Source organism: Carettochelys insculpta, chromosome 2 (genome assembly GCF_033958435.1).
Source record: "Carettochelys insculpta isolate YL-2023 chromosome 2, ASM3395843v1, whole genome shotgun sequence".
Lineage (NCBI taxonomy): Eukaryota > Metazoa > Chordata > Testudines > Carettochelyidae > Carettochelys > Carettochelys insculpta.
Window position 1 is genome coordinate 262,348,215 of NC_134138.1, and position 20,371 is coordinate 262,368,585.

Sequence of the window (20,371 nt, forward strand, 5' to 3'; positions counted from 1 at the left end):
AGTGTTTATACTGTGGAAATAACTACTCTCTGAGTGTTCAGGTGTCAGCACAGAATTCCATTAAAATAAAGTCTGGCCACTTAATATATGCGCCTTTTTATGAATATTTCTCACTTCTCTGGAGATGGAGAAAAAAATAATCTGTTGATGCATCTATATAAAGCAGCTGTTTGTGGTTGTGATTACTAATTGTAACATGATACCAAGAAATGAAGGTTTCTATTCTGTACTTTGCTTGTGTAGTAGTTACGCTCCCTTATTTGCCCAGTAGATTCCAAAAAGTGAATAAAGATCTGTGTGTAGTTTGGGCTTTATATGTATTGGAGAAGAATCAGAAAATAAGCAAACCAACATATTTCAAACAGCATGATGGTCATCCTGAAAAGCTTACAGGAAAAATTCTGTTCAACATTATGCGAACTGGAACACTTTTTCTATCACAAGACATTTTCCCCGTTTAGAAAAGTCACACAAAAAGGCTTCTGGTTTCAGGTTCAATCAAAAAGTAGTGAACAAAAAGTTCAACCATTTTCCCTGTTTTGCAAGGCAACCTGAAGACGTTGTCCTATCTGGTGTTGATATTCAGAAAATGAAGCTATGGTAGGTTTAGGGATTTAAAAAAAGTGGCCTGTGACCAATACATATAGGCAAAATAACAACAGAGTATTTAGGTTCCCCTGTCTTATATGCAAGAATGATTTGGGCTTAAGTCTACAGTTGCTGCCCAGGCAAACAAACACTAAACTCAATAAGCTTGTCTATGTTTTTTTTTTTTTTTTTTAAAGAAAAAAAAAAAAAAAAAAGCAAAACCTCGCTTGCACTACTAAGTGGGTGTATTCCCAAGGCTCAGGCTGCTATCAATGTTCCTGTAATTGTGTTACCTAGACATGCTCTGAGAAAGGCTTAATGACAAGGTTGTAAAAATACCTTTACTGTGTAACAGACCATACATATGCACTGATGGTAAGTGGAAATGGCAGCTTTAAAAAAATGTCTAGTACAGGTTCATCTAAATAATGGGCATTTTCACTTATGCAGGTTCAGGCTTTTCTATTCCAATGTTGCCAATTTAGGTTTACCTTTGCAGAAACATACGCATTTTTTAACATTTAAGCATGTGTGCAGTCCTGTCAAGTTCAGTGAAACTGCTCACATGCTAGGGTTAGGAAAGTGTATAATTCTTTGCATTATCAAGGCTTGGTTAACGAAAAACATTTTTTATGTGGGCATTTTCATATCTTAGAGGCTAATATGGCTGAAAAATGTTTCTAGCACAAATATAATTGCTACCAAGCTGTAATAGATGCATCCCCCTCACCAAATCCTTGAGGTTAATTTAATTTGTATTATCAGCATTCATGCCAAAAGCGGCACTTCCGAACCATGCGTGGCAATCCTTATGCTAATGAGGCACTGCATATTCATATCAGCACCTCACTAGCAGCTTCCGCAATCCCTCATTAACATGCCTCTTCTGAAAGGGAGGGTAGTGTGGCCACGGCCATAAAGGAGTAGCAGAGATCCCTATGAGTTCAGTATGCACTATACCCTTTGGACCAAAACTCAGAGCAGAAATAAAGCAAAACAAATGAGGGAAAAAAAAGATGCAGCAAAACCACCAAAAGTGAAAAACAAAACAAAAAAAACTTGTATCCTTATTTAGTTTCTAGTTAATATAAAAATACACAGGTTATCAATAATAGTTATCAATAATCTTTGATACATAACAATTCTAATTTAAACATGGGCAGTCTGCAAGCATTTTAACAAAAGTTCAGATTTCAGGCTCTGCTTAGTGCATGATATTCATCCAGGGCTTTTAGGCCTTGTCTTAAAGTTCAAGAGTAACAGTTCACAACTGAAAAGCTTTAAGTGCATTTCAGGCTCTTCCAGACTTGGACAATATTAGTTGGCCTCACTGCCATGGCATATTCCTGAACCAATTTGTTCCTGTATGGAGACCACTGCAGTCACATCTGCAGTATGTCTATTTTATACTACTTTCCAATCACCAAGGCTGCATCAATACTAGAGGCTACGTCTACACGTGCACCCAACTTCGAAATAGCTTATTTCGATGTTGCGACATCGAAATAGGCTATTTCGATGAATAACGTCTACACGTCCTCCAGGGCTGGCAACGTCGATGTTCAACTTCGACGTTGCTCAGCCCAACATCGAAATAGGCACAACGAGGGAACGTCTACACGGCAAAGTAGCACACATCGAAATAAGGGAGCCAGGCACAGCTGCAGACAGGGTCACGGGGCGGACTCAACAGCAAGTCGCTCCCTTAAAGGGCCCCTCCCAGACACACTTTCATTAAACAGTGAAAGATACACAGAGCCAACAACTAGTTGCAGACCCTGTATATGCAGCACGGACCCCCAGCTGCAGCAGCAGCAGCCAGAAGCCCTGGGCTAAGGGCTGCTGCCCACGGTGACCACAGAGCCCCGCAAGGGCTGGAGAGAGAGTATCTCTCAACCCCCCAGCTGATGGCCGCCATGGAGGACCCCGCTATTTCGATGTTGCGGGACGCGGATCGTCTACACGTCCCTACTTCGATGTTGAACGTCGAAGTAGGGCGCTATTCCCATCCGCTCATGGGGTTAGCGACTTCGACGTCTCGCCGCCTAACGTCGATTTCAACTTCGAAATAGCGCCCAACACGTGTAGACGTGACGGGCGCTATTTCGAAGTTACTGCCGCTACTTCGAAGTAGCGTGCACGTGTAGACGCAGCCAGAGTGTCCAGTGGGGAGTGGCCCTCTGTGGACAGACGGGTTCCAGGTCAATGGTCAACCCTGCCTGCTTTGCTTCAGGTTGGCTGGTCTGTCGAGAGAGCAGCCAGGCAGTACAGCTACTCTCTATCGACAGAGCAGATTGCTTTTTTGATCCAATTGGTGTCTGGCCATAATCTGTCAACAGAAGAATTGTCAGAAGCTATCATCCAACAGTATCTGCTATTAAAGGAAAGGAGCCAGCCCAGCAGCATCCAGCTGCTAAAAGGACCTGAAAAAGTCATGCATTTCCTACCACAATCATCAATGGCATTTCCAACTACCAGGGCACTGCTATTGAGGGAATCTGACTTTTCCTGTTATCCTACATGAGTAAATCCACTGGGGAGGATATAGACAGAATCCACTAAATTAAAAAAGGAATCAAAAGTCAGAGTTCTCAGGGAAAGGGAAAAAGGGATCCGGGAATGTGAAGTTGATGGTGAGGGCATTGTCTCTCTGGCTATGTTTACACTGTATATTTTGAAATAATGTGTGGAATTTGTGCCATGCAAATTGCAAAAATGATCTTGAAATGAGGGGCTATTCTGAAAGTTCTGTTACCCGTCTCATGACAAGGGGTGGCAGAACTGGAATATCATGCTTGAAATAGCCTCTGAAAAGGGGGAGACTAAAGGAGAGAAGAACTGAAAGACCAGGGAGGGAAAAGAGAACATAAAAGAAAGCAAGGGGACTAGAAGCCAGGTATGAATGTGGAAAGCAAGGAAAAGTAACAAGTCAGATAAAAGGCAGCTCCATGTCCATTTAACTTTTATTATCGTATGAGCCACATCAGCCACAGAGATGCACTTTTCTTACACTGGATCTGACAAGGATCTAATCTCCTGTGAGGTCTCATTAAATCAATTAAAAATTCTATTATACAGCTCATTCTGGACTGTTTGCATCTTTGTATCAACATTCAAGAATTTTCTTTTGATAACAAGAGCGACATAGAGGACAAACTAGTTTTTCTCCCAAAGAAAACTCTTCAAATGCTTGAAGACAAGTCTGATGAAACACATGCGAACAAGACAGCAGAACAGTCAGATGTGAATACCGATTGTTGCTGTTCTCAGAAAAGATGCTTGGAGGATGAGTTATATGACAGAGTGGCATAATGCAAATAGGACAGTCAAATATCTCTTGCCGAAATGCCTGGGGGGGGGGAAAATATATTAGTTATATTAAACTGATAACTAAACATTGGAAGGCATGCTTAGCAACAATACCCGATACAATTAGAAGGTTCAAAGAACATTTTGTTACAATTGGTAGTTAAGTCATTGAATATTTAATCTACTGAAAAGTGTTTTGTACCTTTATATCAGAAATATTACGAATTTTTTAAAATTACTTTATCTCACACAGAGAGAATTATTTGCAACCAAAAAGTAGCTACTGTAGCAAAATAATATTCTTGTATTTAAAAAAAAAAAGACAACTTCTAGTTTGAAAACTAATAGGGTTTTTTTTTTTTTTTTGGCTTAAAGATATGCTAGAAAGAACTTCCTTGCTCTGACACTGACTATAGTTGCAAAGTGAAATGAGTTTATCTTCTGATGCTCTGAAACCAACCTGTATCTGTATTTTCTCCCATTCAGTTTCACTTATTAATGGAGCAATTTTTTCCTCCAACTGTTGAAGTACCTTTCGACTTACAGCTATAGAAGAATCAATTTCAGAAAAAAACTCATCTATGTTTGTGTCATAAGAACTCAATAATCGATTGCTGATCTCCTGAAACTAAAGAAGGGGGACAGGGAGAAGAGATTCCAGTTAGAAGAGTTCTCTGTTAAACAGTTATCAGTGCAGAATTTTTAGATTTGTAAATTGCTCAAAACAGAACAAAACAAGGAAACTCATTGAGCACTTTGAAAAGTTTATCAAAAATACTTTGGCAAAACAGCACATGCTACTACTCTGTTCAAACATCACGCATTTTTATTCAAAATGTACAAATATCTGCCTTTTTTGTATTAACTTTCCAAAGGTCTCTCTACTCTTCAAGGCTTTAGCTCATACATGAAGATGAAGTGTGTTTGAAAACACAGTTCTTAGCTCCCAAGAACTCATTTCATCTTCATTGTAAAAGATAATCTTTTTTTAAAAAGAGCATGTACTGTTTTGTTAGTACCATGAAAGACGTCTAATCAAAGTATGTGCATCAAATGGTAAAGAGAAGTTACTCACTTGTAGTAACGATGGTTCTTTGAGATGTGTCCCCGTGGGTGCTCCACAGTAGGTGTTGGGCTCGCCCGGCGCCACAGATCGGAATTCTTCTGGCAGTTTCCTCTGGATCACGCATGCGCCGATACGCGCCATTCCCCTGCGCGCCCTCGGTCATGTGCGCAATCCAGTCCCTGCCAGTTCCTTGACCAACCGCCCCGGATGCTCCTGAAAAACACCGGACAGAGATCTGAAGCAGGGAGGATGGGCGGGTAGTGGAGCACCCACGGGGACACATCTCGAAGAACCATTGTTACTACAAGTGAGTAACTTCTTTCTTCTTTGAGTGGTCCCCGTGGGTGCTCCACAGTAGGTGACTACCCAGCAGTAACCCCAAGTAAGGAGATGGGTACTTGATTTATGTGCAGCTTGCCCCCGAGAGGACTGCTGTCGACAGACGGGTATCCTCATTCATGGAACACCCGACGCACGGCATAATGCTTGGTGAACGTGTCGTAGGATGACCAAGTCGCCGCTCTGCAAATGTCTTTCAACACGATTCCCTTGAAGAAGGCCGTTGATGCCGCCACCGCTCTGGTGGAGTGAGCCCTGGGCGGGCTAGCAAAGGGGTCTTTTGAAGCTCGTAGCACAGTTTTATACAGGACACAATGTGCTTTGAAATTCTCTGGCAAGAGAGGCTTTCCCCTTTCGACCTGGGAGCGAGAGACACCAGAAGCCTGTCCATTTTCCGGAAGGGCTTAGTGCTGTCTATGTAAAAGGCCAACGCCCTCCTCACATCTAGGAGATGCAGGCGCGCCTCCTTGCTGGAGCTGTGATGCTTCGGGTAAAATGAGGGTAATACTATTGGTTCGTTAATGTGGAACGCCGAGGAAACTTTCGGAACAAAGGCCGGGTGTAACCATAAGATCACCGCCTCCTTTGAGAATACTGTGCAGGGCGGCGCTGCCATCACTGCTGCGAGCTCGCTCACCCTGAGGGCTGACGTAATCGCAAGAAGGAAGGTCGTTTTCATGGTAAGCGGTCGGAGGGGTATCGTGGCCAATGGTTCGAAGGGTGGTCCCGATAGCGTGTGGAGTACCAAGTCCAAACTCCACGACGGTGGTAGCGGTTTTCGAGGAGGGTACAGGTTTACCAGCCCCTTCAAGAACCTAGTGACGATAGGATGGGCGAATACGGTGGGCCCTTCCTCTTTGTGCTGAAAAGCTGATATAGCTGCGAGGTGGACCTTTAGCGAGGATAGAGAGAGCCCATCTTGTTTGAGGTCCAGCAGGTATTCTAGAATTACAGGTATAGGGATGTCAAGAGGAGCTAACTGTTTGGCAGAGCACCAAGCCGTAAAGTGTGTCCATTTCTGTTCATAAGTCCTCCTGGTGGAGGTCCTTTGGCTACACTTTAAGACTTGTCTTACTCCCTCCATACATGTGCTCTCTACGGTGCTGAGCCATGGATTAACCATGCTTGTAGGTGGAGTCCCTCAGGTTGCGGGTGCACTATGGACCCCTGAACCTGTGTTAGTAAGTCTGGCGCTACCGGTAGGGGGAGTGGTGGATGATCCGACAAGTGCAGAAGCAGGGGAAACCATTGTTGTTGGTCCCAAGTTGGAACTATGAGTATCATGTGAGCTCTCTCCCTTCTGGCTTTCTGCAGAACTTTGTGGATAAGTGTTGTGGGGGGAAATGCGTAGAGTAGAGGGCCCTTCCATGAGATCATGAAGGCGTCGCCCAGGGACCCACGCCCGATTCCTGCTCTAGAGCAGTACTGAGGGCATTTCTTGTTGCGCTGGGTGGCAAACAAATCAACTTGGGGAAACCCCCAGGTGCGAAATATGCGTCGGAGCGGATCTGCCATTCGTGTGTGAGTGCAAAGCGCCTGCTCAGTTGATCTGCCTTCACGTTGTGGGCGCCCAGCAAGTACGAGGCTTTCAACGTTATGTTGTTGGCAATGCACCAATTCCACAATCGGACTGCTTCTGCGCATAGCGCACGGGACCGTGCCCCTCCTTGTCGATTGATGTAGAACATGGTGGAGGTGTTGTCGGTATTGATCCTGACTACTTTGCCATGCAGGTATTTCCGAAAATGTCTACACACATTGAACACTGCTGTGAGCTCCAGTATGATTATGTGCAGGGTCTGTTCCACGGGGGACCATAGCCATTGCATCACCTTGCTGCCAATGTGCACTCCCATCCTATGTGGGAGGCGTCAGTTGTAAGAAAAACGGAAATTTGTGGTTGGTGGAAGGGCACTCCCACTAGCAGCTTCTTGGGATCTGCCCACCACGCTAGTGACTTCCGTACCTCTGTCGTGGGCGATACTACCCTGTGGACGGTGTGGGCTGCCGGTTTGTAAACGCTCGCCAGCCAATGCTGCAGGCTTCGCATGTGTAACCTGGCATTCTGTACCACAAACGTGGCAGCTGCCATGTGCCCCAACAGTTGCAGGCATGTTAGGATTGGCACCGCGGGGCTGTACATCGTGACTTGCACCAAGGATTTGATGGTGCGGAAGCAGGTGTCGGGCATGTATACTCTTAATGCGATAGAGTTTATGTGCGCCCCTATGAACTCTATATCTTGCGTGGGTTCAGTCTTTGACTTTGCAAGGTTGATAACTAGGCCCAGCGAAGTAAACACGTTCGCGGTGACGCGTATCATGCGTAGGACCTCTGCCTTTGAGGCCCCTTTCAGTAGGCAGTCGTCCAGATATGGAAAAATAAACACGCCCTGCCTGTGCAGGTAAGCTGATACCACTGCCAGGGTTTTGGTAAAGACTCTGGGTGCCAAGGATAGGCCGAACGGAAGAACCCTGTATTGGAAATGTTCCCCGCCGACCGTGAAGTGGAGGAAGCGTCTGTGTGCCGGGTGGATTGTTCTATGAAAGTAAGCGTCTTGTAAGTCGAGGGCTGCAAACCAGTCTCCATCGTCCAGTGCCGCAAGTATGGAGGCAACTGTAATCATCCGGAAGCGCTGCTTGCGTAAGTATCGGTTGAGGCCCCGTAGGTACAAAATTGGCCTCCAGCCTCCTGTTTTCTTCTCTGTTAGGAAGTAGTGTGAGTAAAAACCTTTCCCTTGGAATTGTTCCAGTACTTTTTCCACCGCCCCTATGAACATGAGGTGATCTACCTCCTGCTTCAGCCTTGCCTCGTGAGAAGGGTCCCTGAGAAGAGGCCGGGTGGGAGGTTTCGTCAGTGGTAGTGACTGGAAGGGGATCGTGTAACCCGTGGCTATAATTTCCAGCACCCATTTGTCTGTTGTGATATTTTGCCATTGGGAGTAGAACGGTTTGAGGTGATGATGGAACATGAGGTAAGAGTGGCATTGAGCGATGGTGTTGATAGTGCAGTCCTCGACATACCCGTCAAACTTGCTGCCTCTGGGCTTGCCCCGAGGTTGTGCGACTTTGTTGAGAACGTCGCCTGGGGGCCCTGTACTGTTGCTGCTGTTGATGGCGCCCTGGGTCCTAGCCTCGCTGATATTGTGCGCATTGTGTTTGGTAAGCGTAGCGTCTTTGCTGAGGATAGAATTTCTTTTTCTTGTATGGAGGAGTGCAGCTACCCAAGGTCTTACGTGTGGCCCTCGAATCTTTGCTAGAGTGAAGGACCAAGTCGGTTGATTCTGCAAACAGCTTTTGCTTGTCGAAGGGAAAATCCACAATCTTCGCCTGTAGATCTCTGGGGATACCAGACATCTGGAGCCAGGATTCCCTACGCATTACCACTGCTGCGGTTGTTGAGCATGCCGCTGTGTCCGCCATGTCCAGGGCAATCTGAACTCCCGTTCGCGAGGCCGCGTAGCCCTCCTGGACGATCGCCTTTAACACTGGCTTCTTGTCCTCCGGGAGGGAATCCATGAGAGAGGTGAGTCTAGAGTAATTGTCAAAGTTATGGTTTGATAAATGTGCCGCGTGGTTTGCCATTCTCAGTAATAAGGTAGAGGAGGAGTAGACCTTCCTGCCGAACAGCTCTAATTTCTTAGCATCTTTATCTGACCCCCTATTTGTACTAAGGCGTCTTCGACCTCTGCTGGGATGATTCGACCACCAAAGAATTGGGCTGTGGGTGGCTAAACAGGAATTCCATGCCCTTGGCTGGGACGAAGTATTTCTTATCTGCCCTTTTATTCGTAGGCGGAATAGAGGCCGGAGTCTGCCATATGTTAGTGGCTGACTCCATAATGGCTTCGTCCAGTGGGATAGCAATTTTAGATGAAGCCGGGGGTCTCAAATTTTTCAGGAGTTTATGATGCTTCTCCTGCACCTCTGCTATTTGAATGTCCTGCATGTATGCTACTCTTTTGAACAGCTCTCGGAATTGTTTAAGGTCATCCGGAGGGGAGACATCCCTGGGGACAATTGCCTCATCTGGGGAGGATGAGGAGGAACCGCTGGGATAAACCTCCCCCAAGTCCTCTGGCTCCCGAGTTCGCTGGTATGCTTGCTCCTTCATGGGCTGTGAAGGAAAGTCTCGGGGATTCTGGACCTAATTCCCCCTGGAACAGATGCGTTCCTCTCCCAGAGCAAGAGTGTACACGGGGGTATTGGCGAGGAGTGGGAGGGGATCTGCCCCTGGATTTAGACCTCCGATGTCGGTGTTCAGTATGATGAGGATGGCCATAGCAGCATGGACAAGGGCCCGGTGATGGAGACCTGGACCACGATCGGAGAGTGTACCCCGATGTCTGGGAGAGCGGGACCTCCGTGACGACATTGATAATGGTGAAGCTGGTTTGTGATAGTACTCATAGGGATCCATGCCCAAAAAGGGTGAAGGTGGCCTGAGCCAAGGCGAAGGTGGTTGGAGGAATGGAGAGGGAGGTCTGAAATAGGCCGGTGGAGTTGTCGCCTGGTGACACGGCGTGTGTATTTGGGGGCGGGGGGGAAGCTGGGTGATAATGGCATCGCAGCCATGTCTGGAGATGGACTGAGGTGCCGGGTTTTGGCTCTAGCTTTCCCATCCCCCCTGCAGGGTGGGCGTCGCCCCCTCCCATGCTGGGGAGCTTGGCCCCGCTGTCGGTGCCGCACTTGGTACCATCATAAGCGGTGCCGTGCGGGTAGCTTCCTCTGGCGCCGCTGGGCCCCATGCTGGGTGCCCGTGCGCCATCGGCACCGTGAAAGCTGGTGCTGCATGTGGCGGCGCCCTCGGTGCCGACTGTTAACAGCCGGAGGCCTGGCCCTGGCCACGTGCACAACCGCGCTGCTGCTTTCATCAGCCCGCGGCTCAGGGCTCTGCGTTCTGCTCCTCCTGCTCCCTGAAACCGCCGGCAAGGATCGAGCCGGGGAGTGTTTCTTCTTCTTTTGCACAGAGGGAGTAAAAGAAGCCACCTTCCTTTTATGCGACCCAGAGGGCCCTTCTGTGTGAGGCTTCTCCGGTGGCTCAGGCTGAAGGGCCTTATCAAACAAGATCATTTTGAGCCTCATCTCTCTGTCCTTCCTGGCCCTGGCTGTAAGCTTAGCGCAGTGCGAACACTTCTGCGTAACATGGGACTCCCCCAGGCAACGAATGCACTTACTATGCCCATCAGAGCCGGCATAGCCCTGCGGCATGACTCACACTTCTTAAACCCCGAGGAGGACGTCACGGTGAGTCTTTACTGTTAATAGGGTACTTAGCTGCTAATCAGTGCGTTCTACAACCCAAATAACATTCACGGCCTTCAGGGTAGCGGACGGCTTAACCAGCCTTCTTTGTTCGCTCCTCTTTCTTCCGTTCCTCTTCTCTCGTACTATTTTGTAAGTTTTTTTTTTTTTTGTATAATAGTAAAAACGAGCTAACAAGAAAGAACAACTATCTTATCTGTCTCAGGTTTTAGAGCTGGAGCGGATTCCATCTCCAGCCGTTGGCGGTTGAGAAGGAACTGGCGCGGACCGAACCACGCACATGACTAAGGGCGCGCAAGGGAGCAGCACGCATCGGCGCATGCGCGATCCAGAGGAAACTGCTAGAAGAATTCCGATCTGCGGCATCGGGCGAGCCCGACACCTACTGTGGAGCACCCATGGGGACCACTTGAAGAAGAATACAAAATTATTTTAGTTCATTAATGCTAACCCCAACACAAGCAGCAGGGATTGTCATATTGACGTGGATGAAAGACCATGCCTGATGGAGATAAGGGCAACAATGTATGCTTGGCAAACCAGGAGTGGGGGGTCCTCTTCCCCGCTTTCTTCACTAGCTGGATTCAAGGTTTTTTTTCTCCCACACCTATTTAACTTTTTCAGGGGATTTTCAAAGGCATTCTGCCCCTTTACCCACACAGGAGATATGCTTTTCATATTCCAAGGCTCTCAATGATTACCTCTTTGCAGTGCAGGAAGAAATTTTCAAATGGGTCCTAAATTGGCTGATGCAGTTTGTCTTTGTTGCAGCATTGTGCACAGTAAGACTTGACAATTTAATATTAGGAAAGATAAGGCCAGGCACATCCAACTCAAGGCCTACCGAGGACTGCACAAATGAAAACAGCTTTCAGGGTCACCAAAGAAAACATACTTTTACTGGAAAGTTGAGATTATTTATCAGGTTATGTTTTAGGTATACTTTATAATATTTTTTTCATGTCTTGTTTGAATATAATGCAATAATTTTAATTGACAATATAATACTTAATATGAATCTTGACTGGCTTGTAGGACTGGGGCCAAAATATGCATTTGCTTGGTCAAAAAGAGCACATAACAAAAAGAGATTTGTCTAGCATGGATTTCTCAAAGGGATATCTGTGAAAGGGAAAAGAATTAACAACTTGAGGTTCGTAGATGATATAGTTATTGAGGAAGATGAGGAGAAGCTAGTGAAAATGGTGCAGATGCTGAATGAAGAACGAAGAAGGGAAGGGGTATGAACTAATTATGAACATCAAACTAAAACAATGGTATTTGCAGATAAGGATGTAGGAAAGATCAGTGTCAATGGTATTGTACTAAAAAATGTGAAGAAGTTCACATATTCACAGAGAATGGATAGATGATATAGTGGATTGGTGCGGAGCTTCTCTGCAGAAACTAAGCCACTCCGCACTGGACAGGGAAAGATGGAACGGAATAGTGGGAGAGGCATCAGACACCAACGGGAGCTGAGCCCACGGTTATTGATGGTGATGATATTGATTTCAGTGGCTGATAGCTGCACAGAAACATATGAGAGAAATGCTGGGTATCACCAGCTTAAAACAAAACACACACCTTATGTGTGCTCAGAACACCTTGGTTTTTAAATGGCTGATAGTCTTTCCCAGAGTTTGTCCTTGAGACAATGCTTCAAATTCAGCAGAAGACATCCTGAAAAGAAGTGTCACCAACCACCCCCACCAATCTCCCCTGCCAATGCTCCGTAGGGCAAACAGGACCAGCAGCAGGGATGTCCTTCACCTGCTACCACTGTCCAGAAGTAAAATGTGACATCTCAAGGGGTAGGTGCTTCACTAAAGCTCCAGCTCCCAGGGTAAGAACAGCCATTTGCAGCCTGGCACTGCTGGTGGGGGAGGTGATCATCTGGCACTGTGGAGGTGCAGCCACTCAGACTCTGAGCAGCACAGGTGCTTCAGCCACAGAGTCATGCCCCCACAAGGGGCATATTAGAGAGGGGCAGGCCCACACCTGTCCAGCCGCTCTAGGGAGTGGTGGGTGGGTGAGCAACTGCAAGTCACTGAGCCACAGCAGCACCACCCAGAGCTCCCATCTCCACCCAGAATCTAAGCATTTGCCTGCAAAGTGTGGTGACTGGTGAGGCTGTCAGCCCATGCTGGATGCGTGGGAGCTGAGCAGGGATGGTTTGTGGTGGCTGGACAAATGGGTGAGCAGCTGGACAGGTATGACTCCTGCTGTGCCCTTCCCCCTGCCAGGAGCTGTTGCGTGGGCTGCCCGAAGCCAAGTAGTCGAGGGCCGCAAAAAAATTTGATCCGGTCACGTTTGACATTCTTAGTTACGACTGTTTATCCCATTGCAACTTATAGCTGGTACTGGATGGGGGTAAAAAGAGCCAACTTCCAGAAGTAAATGAGACCAGGGATTGCACTGATTGACTTTGTGTCTAGGGAAGGGATGACCTGCACGGGTGACCTCTAGTTCCTGTGAGTAGGTTAATGGTTTTGAAAATGGAGCTTAAGCTCTAGGGGTAGGAAGAATAGGGTATACCCCAAGTTACTGGTTACATAATGAGAGATGAGTACATCCTGTACAGAACCCACCTAAATGCCTGGGTTTTTGAGATGGAGGAAGATGTACAGCATTTTTCTCCAGTGTTAAATTATCAAGTGGTTGTCTGCCACCTAAATAAGTGTGGTGTTCATTTGCTTGTGTATCCTGATAAAAGACCTATGTACATTGTCCAACATGTGAAGAGATTAATTTTGCATCCAAGAAAGCAAGGAATTGAAGTATAACTGGTTCTCACTCCATCTCAATTAAGCAGACTCAAGTCTCTGTCTCCAATGAACTTTGTCTCTTTTCTATAGTTCCAGTCATCTGCTGTAATCCATACAATGCCTGAAAGCTCAGTACAGAACAGGGGCTGGCAACCAAATTAACAACAAGAGACATTTTTTCCAATTTGGTTTAAAAAAAAAAAAACAATTCAAGAGCCACAATGCATGTAAATATGAGATGGTCCTTAATAACATCAAACCATATTTTTTGTAACCTCTATCTCAAGAGCAGCGCGCACACAATGATTTGTAATGTGATACATGTTTACTGCAGGACATTCAAAACCTTTTAAATATTCTATTTCCTCACACTTTACATGTGTCTTTGTACCACTATCTTCTTTTCAATCTCAAATCATCTCTCTCTCTGGAGGATGCTAGGGTGAGTTATCCACTGTTTTGAGATCACATTGTTTGCTCTTTAGATATGGAGTTGTTCATTATGAGCTTTTACATGCGCAACAATTTATCGAAAACAATTAGGAGGATTTTTTTTTCCTACTTTACAATTATAACAGTGGGAGCCACAAAGAAATCCTTAAAGAGCCACATGCAGCTCCGGAGGCAGAGGCTGCAGACCCCTGGACAACACATAATACATAAGCACCACACAACCTGCATCCTTTGACATTCTTCTTTCAGTAGTGGTTTTTGAGGATTAAAGAAACATTCCAAGGACAGGGATAGGATGTGGGCCAAGTATCTTTCTTACTCTGTATTCCTCTCAGGAAAATAAAAGAAAAATTATTCAGTGCATGTGTTCATTTGTTCTAAAGCCCACAGTCACAGGAGTCATTTGATCTACAAAGTGACTCAAGTTCACCAACATGTAAGTTTTTACATGTCAAAGGGGTTTGCATATGAAATTTTCTACATCTGTGTTTCACAGCAAAAATATTGTTGGTTCCCCCCCCCTTTTTGTTCCTCAGCCAGATTCAGTGCTAGAGACCATGCAGCAGCAAACGTTTCACTTCTTTTGTCTTATTGTTTGAGTACCCTGTGCCTTGGGGAACATGTATTTTCCTGCAAAGACTGATTTGAAATTTGATTGCATTCAGAAAATATGGCGTAAGTAATAGATCTTCAATGCTGTATTTTCAAAGGGGTTTAATGCAGGTAGGTACCCAGCTCTGACTGAATGACATATAAAATCCCAGGCTTAGCTAACACAACAAGACATTTTTGACTGTCGTCAGAGTTCTTCAAAATTAGGGTCTAACGCAACCTCCATGTCATTAACCTTTCAAAATTAGTTACCTGTGTATGTGTATGAAAGTCAGTTGTATAATGAAACTCTTAATTTTGATCCCTCCATAATCTAGTTAAAGTGATTGCTGTGGAACAAAGAAAACTTTAGCACCACCCAGAAAAAGAAAATGATGGGAAAGTTTATTAGAAGAGCAGGGAAAGGTACATTTGTATCTTGTGCAGAAGTTTGATTTGATTATCTGTTTAGCTTTTTTTTTCCTTTTTAAGCTGGAAAAGTGGAAACTGGTTAATTCATGCTAACTGGAAACTCAGTATGAGGGACTGCATTTTTCACTATGGCTATGTTTCCACTAGCAAGTTTTTGCAAAAGCCAGGGCTTGTTCAAAAAAAATCCCATGGAGCATCTACAGACAAAATATTAAATTGGAAGAATGTAGCACTTTTTTCTGACAGCCCTCTTCCCCTCCCACATAAGGAACAGTGCTTTTTCTAAAAGATTTTTTTCAGAAAAAAGTGTGTGTAGATACCCTGGGGTCCCTTTTTTTTTTTTTTTTTTTTTGAAAGAGCAGTCCTCATGGCACCAGATTTTTTTTTGAGCCTTGGCCCATTCTTTTGAAAGAAGGGGCTGTGTGCATGCTCTCTACCAAGAAAGCAGATTGATTTTTTCAATCCCCATTTTGTGTGGATGCGCTTTTTTGAAAGAAGAGTTTTGGAAGAGAATTGCTGGAAGAACTTCTTTAAAGGATTGCTGTAGTGTAGATGTAAGTATACAGGAAAAACAAGGGTGATACAACCCTAAGAAGCGTTTCTATTAATTTGCTTTGTCAACCATGGTTCAGATTTAATTATATGAGAACACTAGAATATGATTTTTTTTAAAAAAATGTACTATGAGGCCCCTTTAAAGCATCTCCTTGTAAAATGCCTGGAGAGGTTAGGGATTGGGGAATGTGTGTGTCTGAGAGAGAGTCTACAATAATGCATATTAGTGGAGATATTCTTGTATTTCTATGGTGGCCTTTCATTAAGATCTTTCAAATTCCATCATATGCAAATATGTGCATTGCCCTTTATTTTTTTTTAAAACCCAAACCTTTCTCCTTTTCAATATCTGCACCTTACATGATTTTTATGCATTTCTAAATGAAAAAACTGTGAATCTTTTGGGTGAGTTATGAATGCATGCACTGCCCTGAGTCTCTTCATGAACTAAGTCTCTGAAATTACATTTATTGTAAAAAGTTACTGGAGTCTTAATTGGTTTTATCTGAATTACTGTTAAAGAGTAAGTTTTAAAATTTAATTAAACTGTTCCATGTTTTTATATAAAATCTGCTTCTGCTCCTAGTGAAATCAGTGTTAAAGTTCACTGACTACGGTGGCAGCAGGAGTCACTCAGCATGACTGATGATCTTTGTTCAGAAAGAAATTAAGCCAGGATTGATTCTTGGGGAATGTTCTTCTACGTGACACTGGCAGAACCATGCTGCATAACCTACATTGAAAGTCAGGGTAGAATTAGTTACAATGATTATAGAAATGGCACACATCTTAGGCAATAATTTCTTTGAGAATCCAATAGGTGGCCATCATCAATTTAGCCTAAATAGGAGCAGCTCTGAGGCTGCTTCAACTTTCGCTGATGATCAGACAGGGCTCAGAATACAGGGAATGCACAGAAGGTTTAAAGCAGTGATGGTCTGTGAGCCACATGCAGTCTGCCAAGGTTTCCTTTGTGGCCAGCCAGCTTACCTTAAAAATATTTACAATTTTTACAACCAGTGACATGCTTCCTGTCATTTGCCTATGTCTTCCTTAGTACATAATTTCCTGGTAGTGCTTAATTCACAATGAAAGAAATGCTGGGGAAATTCATGCACAAAATTAAGTACTGATGTGGGGTCTGGAGAAAGGCAGCTTCTGGCCAGGTGCCCAACCCTGAAAGCAATGTTGCAGTCACCCGGAGGGTAGAAATAAGGGTAGGATGGTATGGTATTGCCACCTGAATTTCTGTGTTGCTGCTGGCAGTGGCACTATCTTCAGAGCTAGGTAGCTGGAAAGTAGCAGTTGCTGGCTGGAAGCTAGAGTGGTCGGGGATATGAACTTCCAAGCCTTAAGGTGCTGAGGTTCAGCCCTGTCAAGCCTCAGTACAAATTAAGTACTACTTACTTGGTTTTAAGTTCTTGCAATAGTATTGGCTGTGACTGAGCTAGGACAGTGTACAATTTTTCATTAGTGCTGGAAAAGAAGCAATAAATGCATGCAAATGAGAGTACATGTCACAAAGGTAACAGTAAAAACTGAGCTTTTAACCCAAATTGGATAGCAGATTTTCTTTTAATGCCACCTCATTTCAACACAAAACCATTGTGCTTAACATGCTAAATCACTGTATTCATCTCTAAGGTCATCAACATGAGGCACCACTTTGCATCAAAGAATCGTAAATTCAACTCAGCCTATCTTCCTGGCAGTGTTCTACGATGTGACAAAATTGAAAATCTGAAGTCTTCATGTCACATTTCAGATGCCATTCTCACAACATCGGCGACTGTGCAGGAAAAAGCAAGAGCTCCTTCTCTTTGGATAATAACGTTGGTACTAGCTAAAAAGAAAAAGCCGTCCCTGCATGCTGAGCTTGTGAAGGAGTACATGATGGAAATGTTAGAGGAGCTTTCTGCCAGAGATAAAAATAAATATGACATTGTGAAGCAAGTTGCACTGTGTGATTCTATGGCTGTGAGAAGACTGGAGGTAATTTACAGGGATTGTTTGTCAGTACTGCTTCCCAATGTAAAAACTGCCAAATAGAAGTCTCCTGCAGTGACTGAATCAAGCATTTAAGTGACACTGCCCAGCTATCACTATTAATATTTTATGACCATGAAACTGTCAAGGAAGATATTTTGTGTTTAATACCATTAGAAACCTACACCACAGGAGAAATTATTTTTGAAAAGACAAAAATATTTTAAAATGTTTAAATCTATAGAAAGTAAACTTGCTTGTTACAAAAACAAGAAATCCAGTAGCACCTCTTAAGTACTAATAATTTTATTATGGCATAAATTTTCATGAGTTGCAACTTGATTGTTACAGGTGCCATTCCCTCCATGGGAGGGAAAGAGAAGAGATTTACTTCATATTTGTCAGTGATATATTAAACTGCATCATTCACCAGACTATCCAGTGCAGCATGTTATATGGGAGATTTTTAAAAAAATGGCTACTCCATTGAACTAACCACATTCAACTTCTAGCTTGCAACATCATCTTTTTAAAACTCCTCTATGAAAGCTTTCAGCCAAATACAGTGACCAGCTGCAGCACGATGACATTGACTGATTAAGTTGGGGCATGTATAAGAGAAGTTTTATGCACTTCAAAAAGGAACAACAGGCTTTCTTCCAAGCTACAAGATCAAGGCCTGCAAGTTCCTGGAATTTATGAATGATGGTCCCCTCTATGTCACAAGTATCTTTCTTGGGTGATATTACTGCATACTTGAATGCCCTCCACTTTCTGCTCCAAGGCTATGCAAGCAGTGTCAGGAATCTGAAAAGTGTGCAATGTTCAGAGGAATTCTGAAATCTTTCAGACAGGCTTAATGGGAAAGCTATTGCTTTTTCTCATATTGCATGTTATTGCTAGAGATGAAATTTTAATGAACACGATGCAAGATTTTCTAAAAAATCTGATCCAAAATTTTAAAGTTATATTTGAGAATTTTAAAATGTCAAAGGATTTACTTTTATTTGTTCATGATCCATTGTTGCCTCTGCCAAAGGATCTTGGCCTTCTGAAGCAGAGAACATTCTTCATTTGATTGATCTTTGAATTAGAATTTGCAAGTCACCACAGCTCAGACATCTTGAAGGCAACATTTAGAGAGGTGTGAATTAGTGATTTCTAAACTTGATGTGCTGCCCAGTTTCAGCGTAGCCAGTATCCTAGCCACTTATCTTTTAACAGTGTTCAGATTAATATAACCCTGCAAATCCGGGCTTCCTACCATGAACATTTTTTAAAAATTACTATCACCTGATACTTGAGCATCTTCCCCCATGCATCTGCCTTGCCCTGACCTACAAACCGTTCTGCAAAATCCTGGTCACAGATCAGTGATGTCACCTCTTCCATTACAGATTAGTACAAACACAGGTAATAATGTCAACTCAAACTTTGTTCAAAGATTGAAACGTTAATATTTATATTACAATCAAGATTTTATTTATTCGCAGCTGAAGGTGAGAGGGTTTTTTTTTTTGTTAAACTTCTGTGCAAACAGCTTGCTTCTTGTTATAAAATCATCAAATCGGCCCACAGGTATGATCTAACGGAGTATCACTGGTTTTAAATAATCTTTGCCTCATCCTCAATTTCTGTGACAAACACGAGCAAAATCTGGCACTCTGTAGCACACACTCTCATGTCAGTTTAAACTCCTTGTATTTTTCCCTGGACTACACAATGGCTAGGCATGCGAGAAAGACATGCTGCTGCTGGGGAAGAGCAGACAGCAAAGAGCACAGGCCTCTGCTGTGAGCTAAAGGCAGTGGAAGGAGCCATTTTCTCCCAGATAGCCAAGCAGGATGCTCTCAGTGGGTCAAAAGATTTTTCCTCCCAGCTCACATAACTCTGGAAATGAGAAGCTATATGTGACCGGACAATGGCTGTTCTGCATGTTCAACTTTTCCTCTATTAGACTCGGCTGTAAGGGCTCTCTCCTTCACCCCTCAAAATCGCACTTGTGTTCTCTCTGCCTCATTCAGCCAAAGGACATTGGGCCTTCTCATCAGGCCACCCTCAGCCAAAGCCAGAGGAGAAAATTTCTTTTGTTTATGCCAGATCCAGCATGACCCCAGCCCAATCCATATCTCAGGCACAGGAATCAGGGACTGGAAGACAGAAACATAGCTAACTTAAAAAAATCGGGGTTTATGTTAAAAGACTGATAAATATTTAAAGTCTATATAGGAAGGGATAAGCATCTTTTATAGAATATGGAACTGGTAGTTAGTATACTAGGAATTATATTCACAGTTAATGACGCTAAAACCTAATCTGTGTCAATGCACACGTTATTAGATCATTTTCTAAAAACAAACTGATTAATAGGTAAAAGTGCTACTCAAACTATTGGCTTCTCAGTATACCAAAACAACCTATGGCTGAAAAGTTATCTGAGTAATTAGCCTATCTTTTTATGATTTCATTATAGGGCCACTAGGGAAAAATTTCAGCTTGAGTAGTGTGACATAAACAAGAAGTTCTAAATATTTCATATCAATATGCAAAGTGACACCAATCATTTGCAAGGAAACTTTACTATTAAATAAAATTATGCAAACAAAAGAACCTTGGTGAACTCTATAGACCAATGTCATCTGAAGTGATCCATCTTAATGTCAGCAAATTGTTTACTAATGTGTTGACTTATGGCAACACTCAAAAGTAAAATGAAAAAGCATTTAAGCATATCAGTGAATCAGCTGATAAGCTTTTACTGGTTGAATATCCTTCTAGTCTTGCTCCTTGGAGCCACTTCAAGTTAGCAACAGAATGTTTGCCATCACCAGGAGATAAAGGAAGTCAAATGACTAAACAAACTCCAGGACCATTATACTGTTTGGTGAGATTTAAATTAAAATTGTTGGGAGAAATCATGTGGAGGAGAAGGAGGAAACTAAAGTTAACCTCATGGATTTACAAATGACTTACCTAGCTTCCCAAACAATGGTCAGGACTTTTACTTAAACTGGAGACAG

At 43.7% G+C, this 20,371-nt stretch overlaps 1 protein-coding gene across 8 annotated transcripts in view; it reads right to left on the reverse strand.

Annotated features, from left to right (window-relative positions):
- Positions 1–20,371, reverse strand: part of RNF32 (ring finger protein 32) — a 78,044-nt gene that overhangs the window by 34,108 nt on the left and 23,565 nt on the right. For 2 of the 8 annotated variants that reach the window (XM_074985071.1, XM_074985072.1), the window contains exons 8-9: positions 4,358–4,525; positions 2,760–3,937 (exon numbers count right to left, since the gene is read on the reverse strand). The exons of 2 other annotated variants lie outside the window; for them this stretch is intronic. In XM_074985071.1, coding sequence (XP_074841172.1) covers positions 3,695–3,937; positions 4,358–4,525 — 411 coding nt within the window. In that variant the 3' untranslated portion in view covers positions 2,760–3,694. 4 more of the 8 variants (XR_012644077.1, XR_012644078.1, XM_074985073.1 and 1 more) reach the window with 4 other exon arrangements.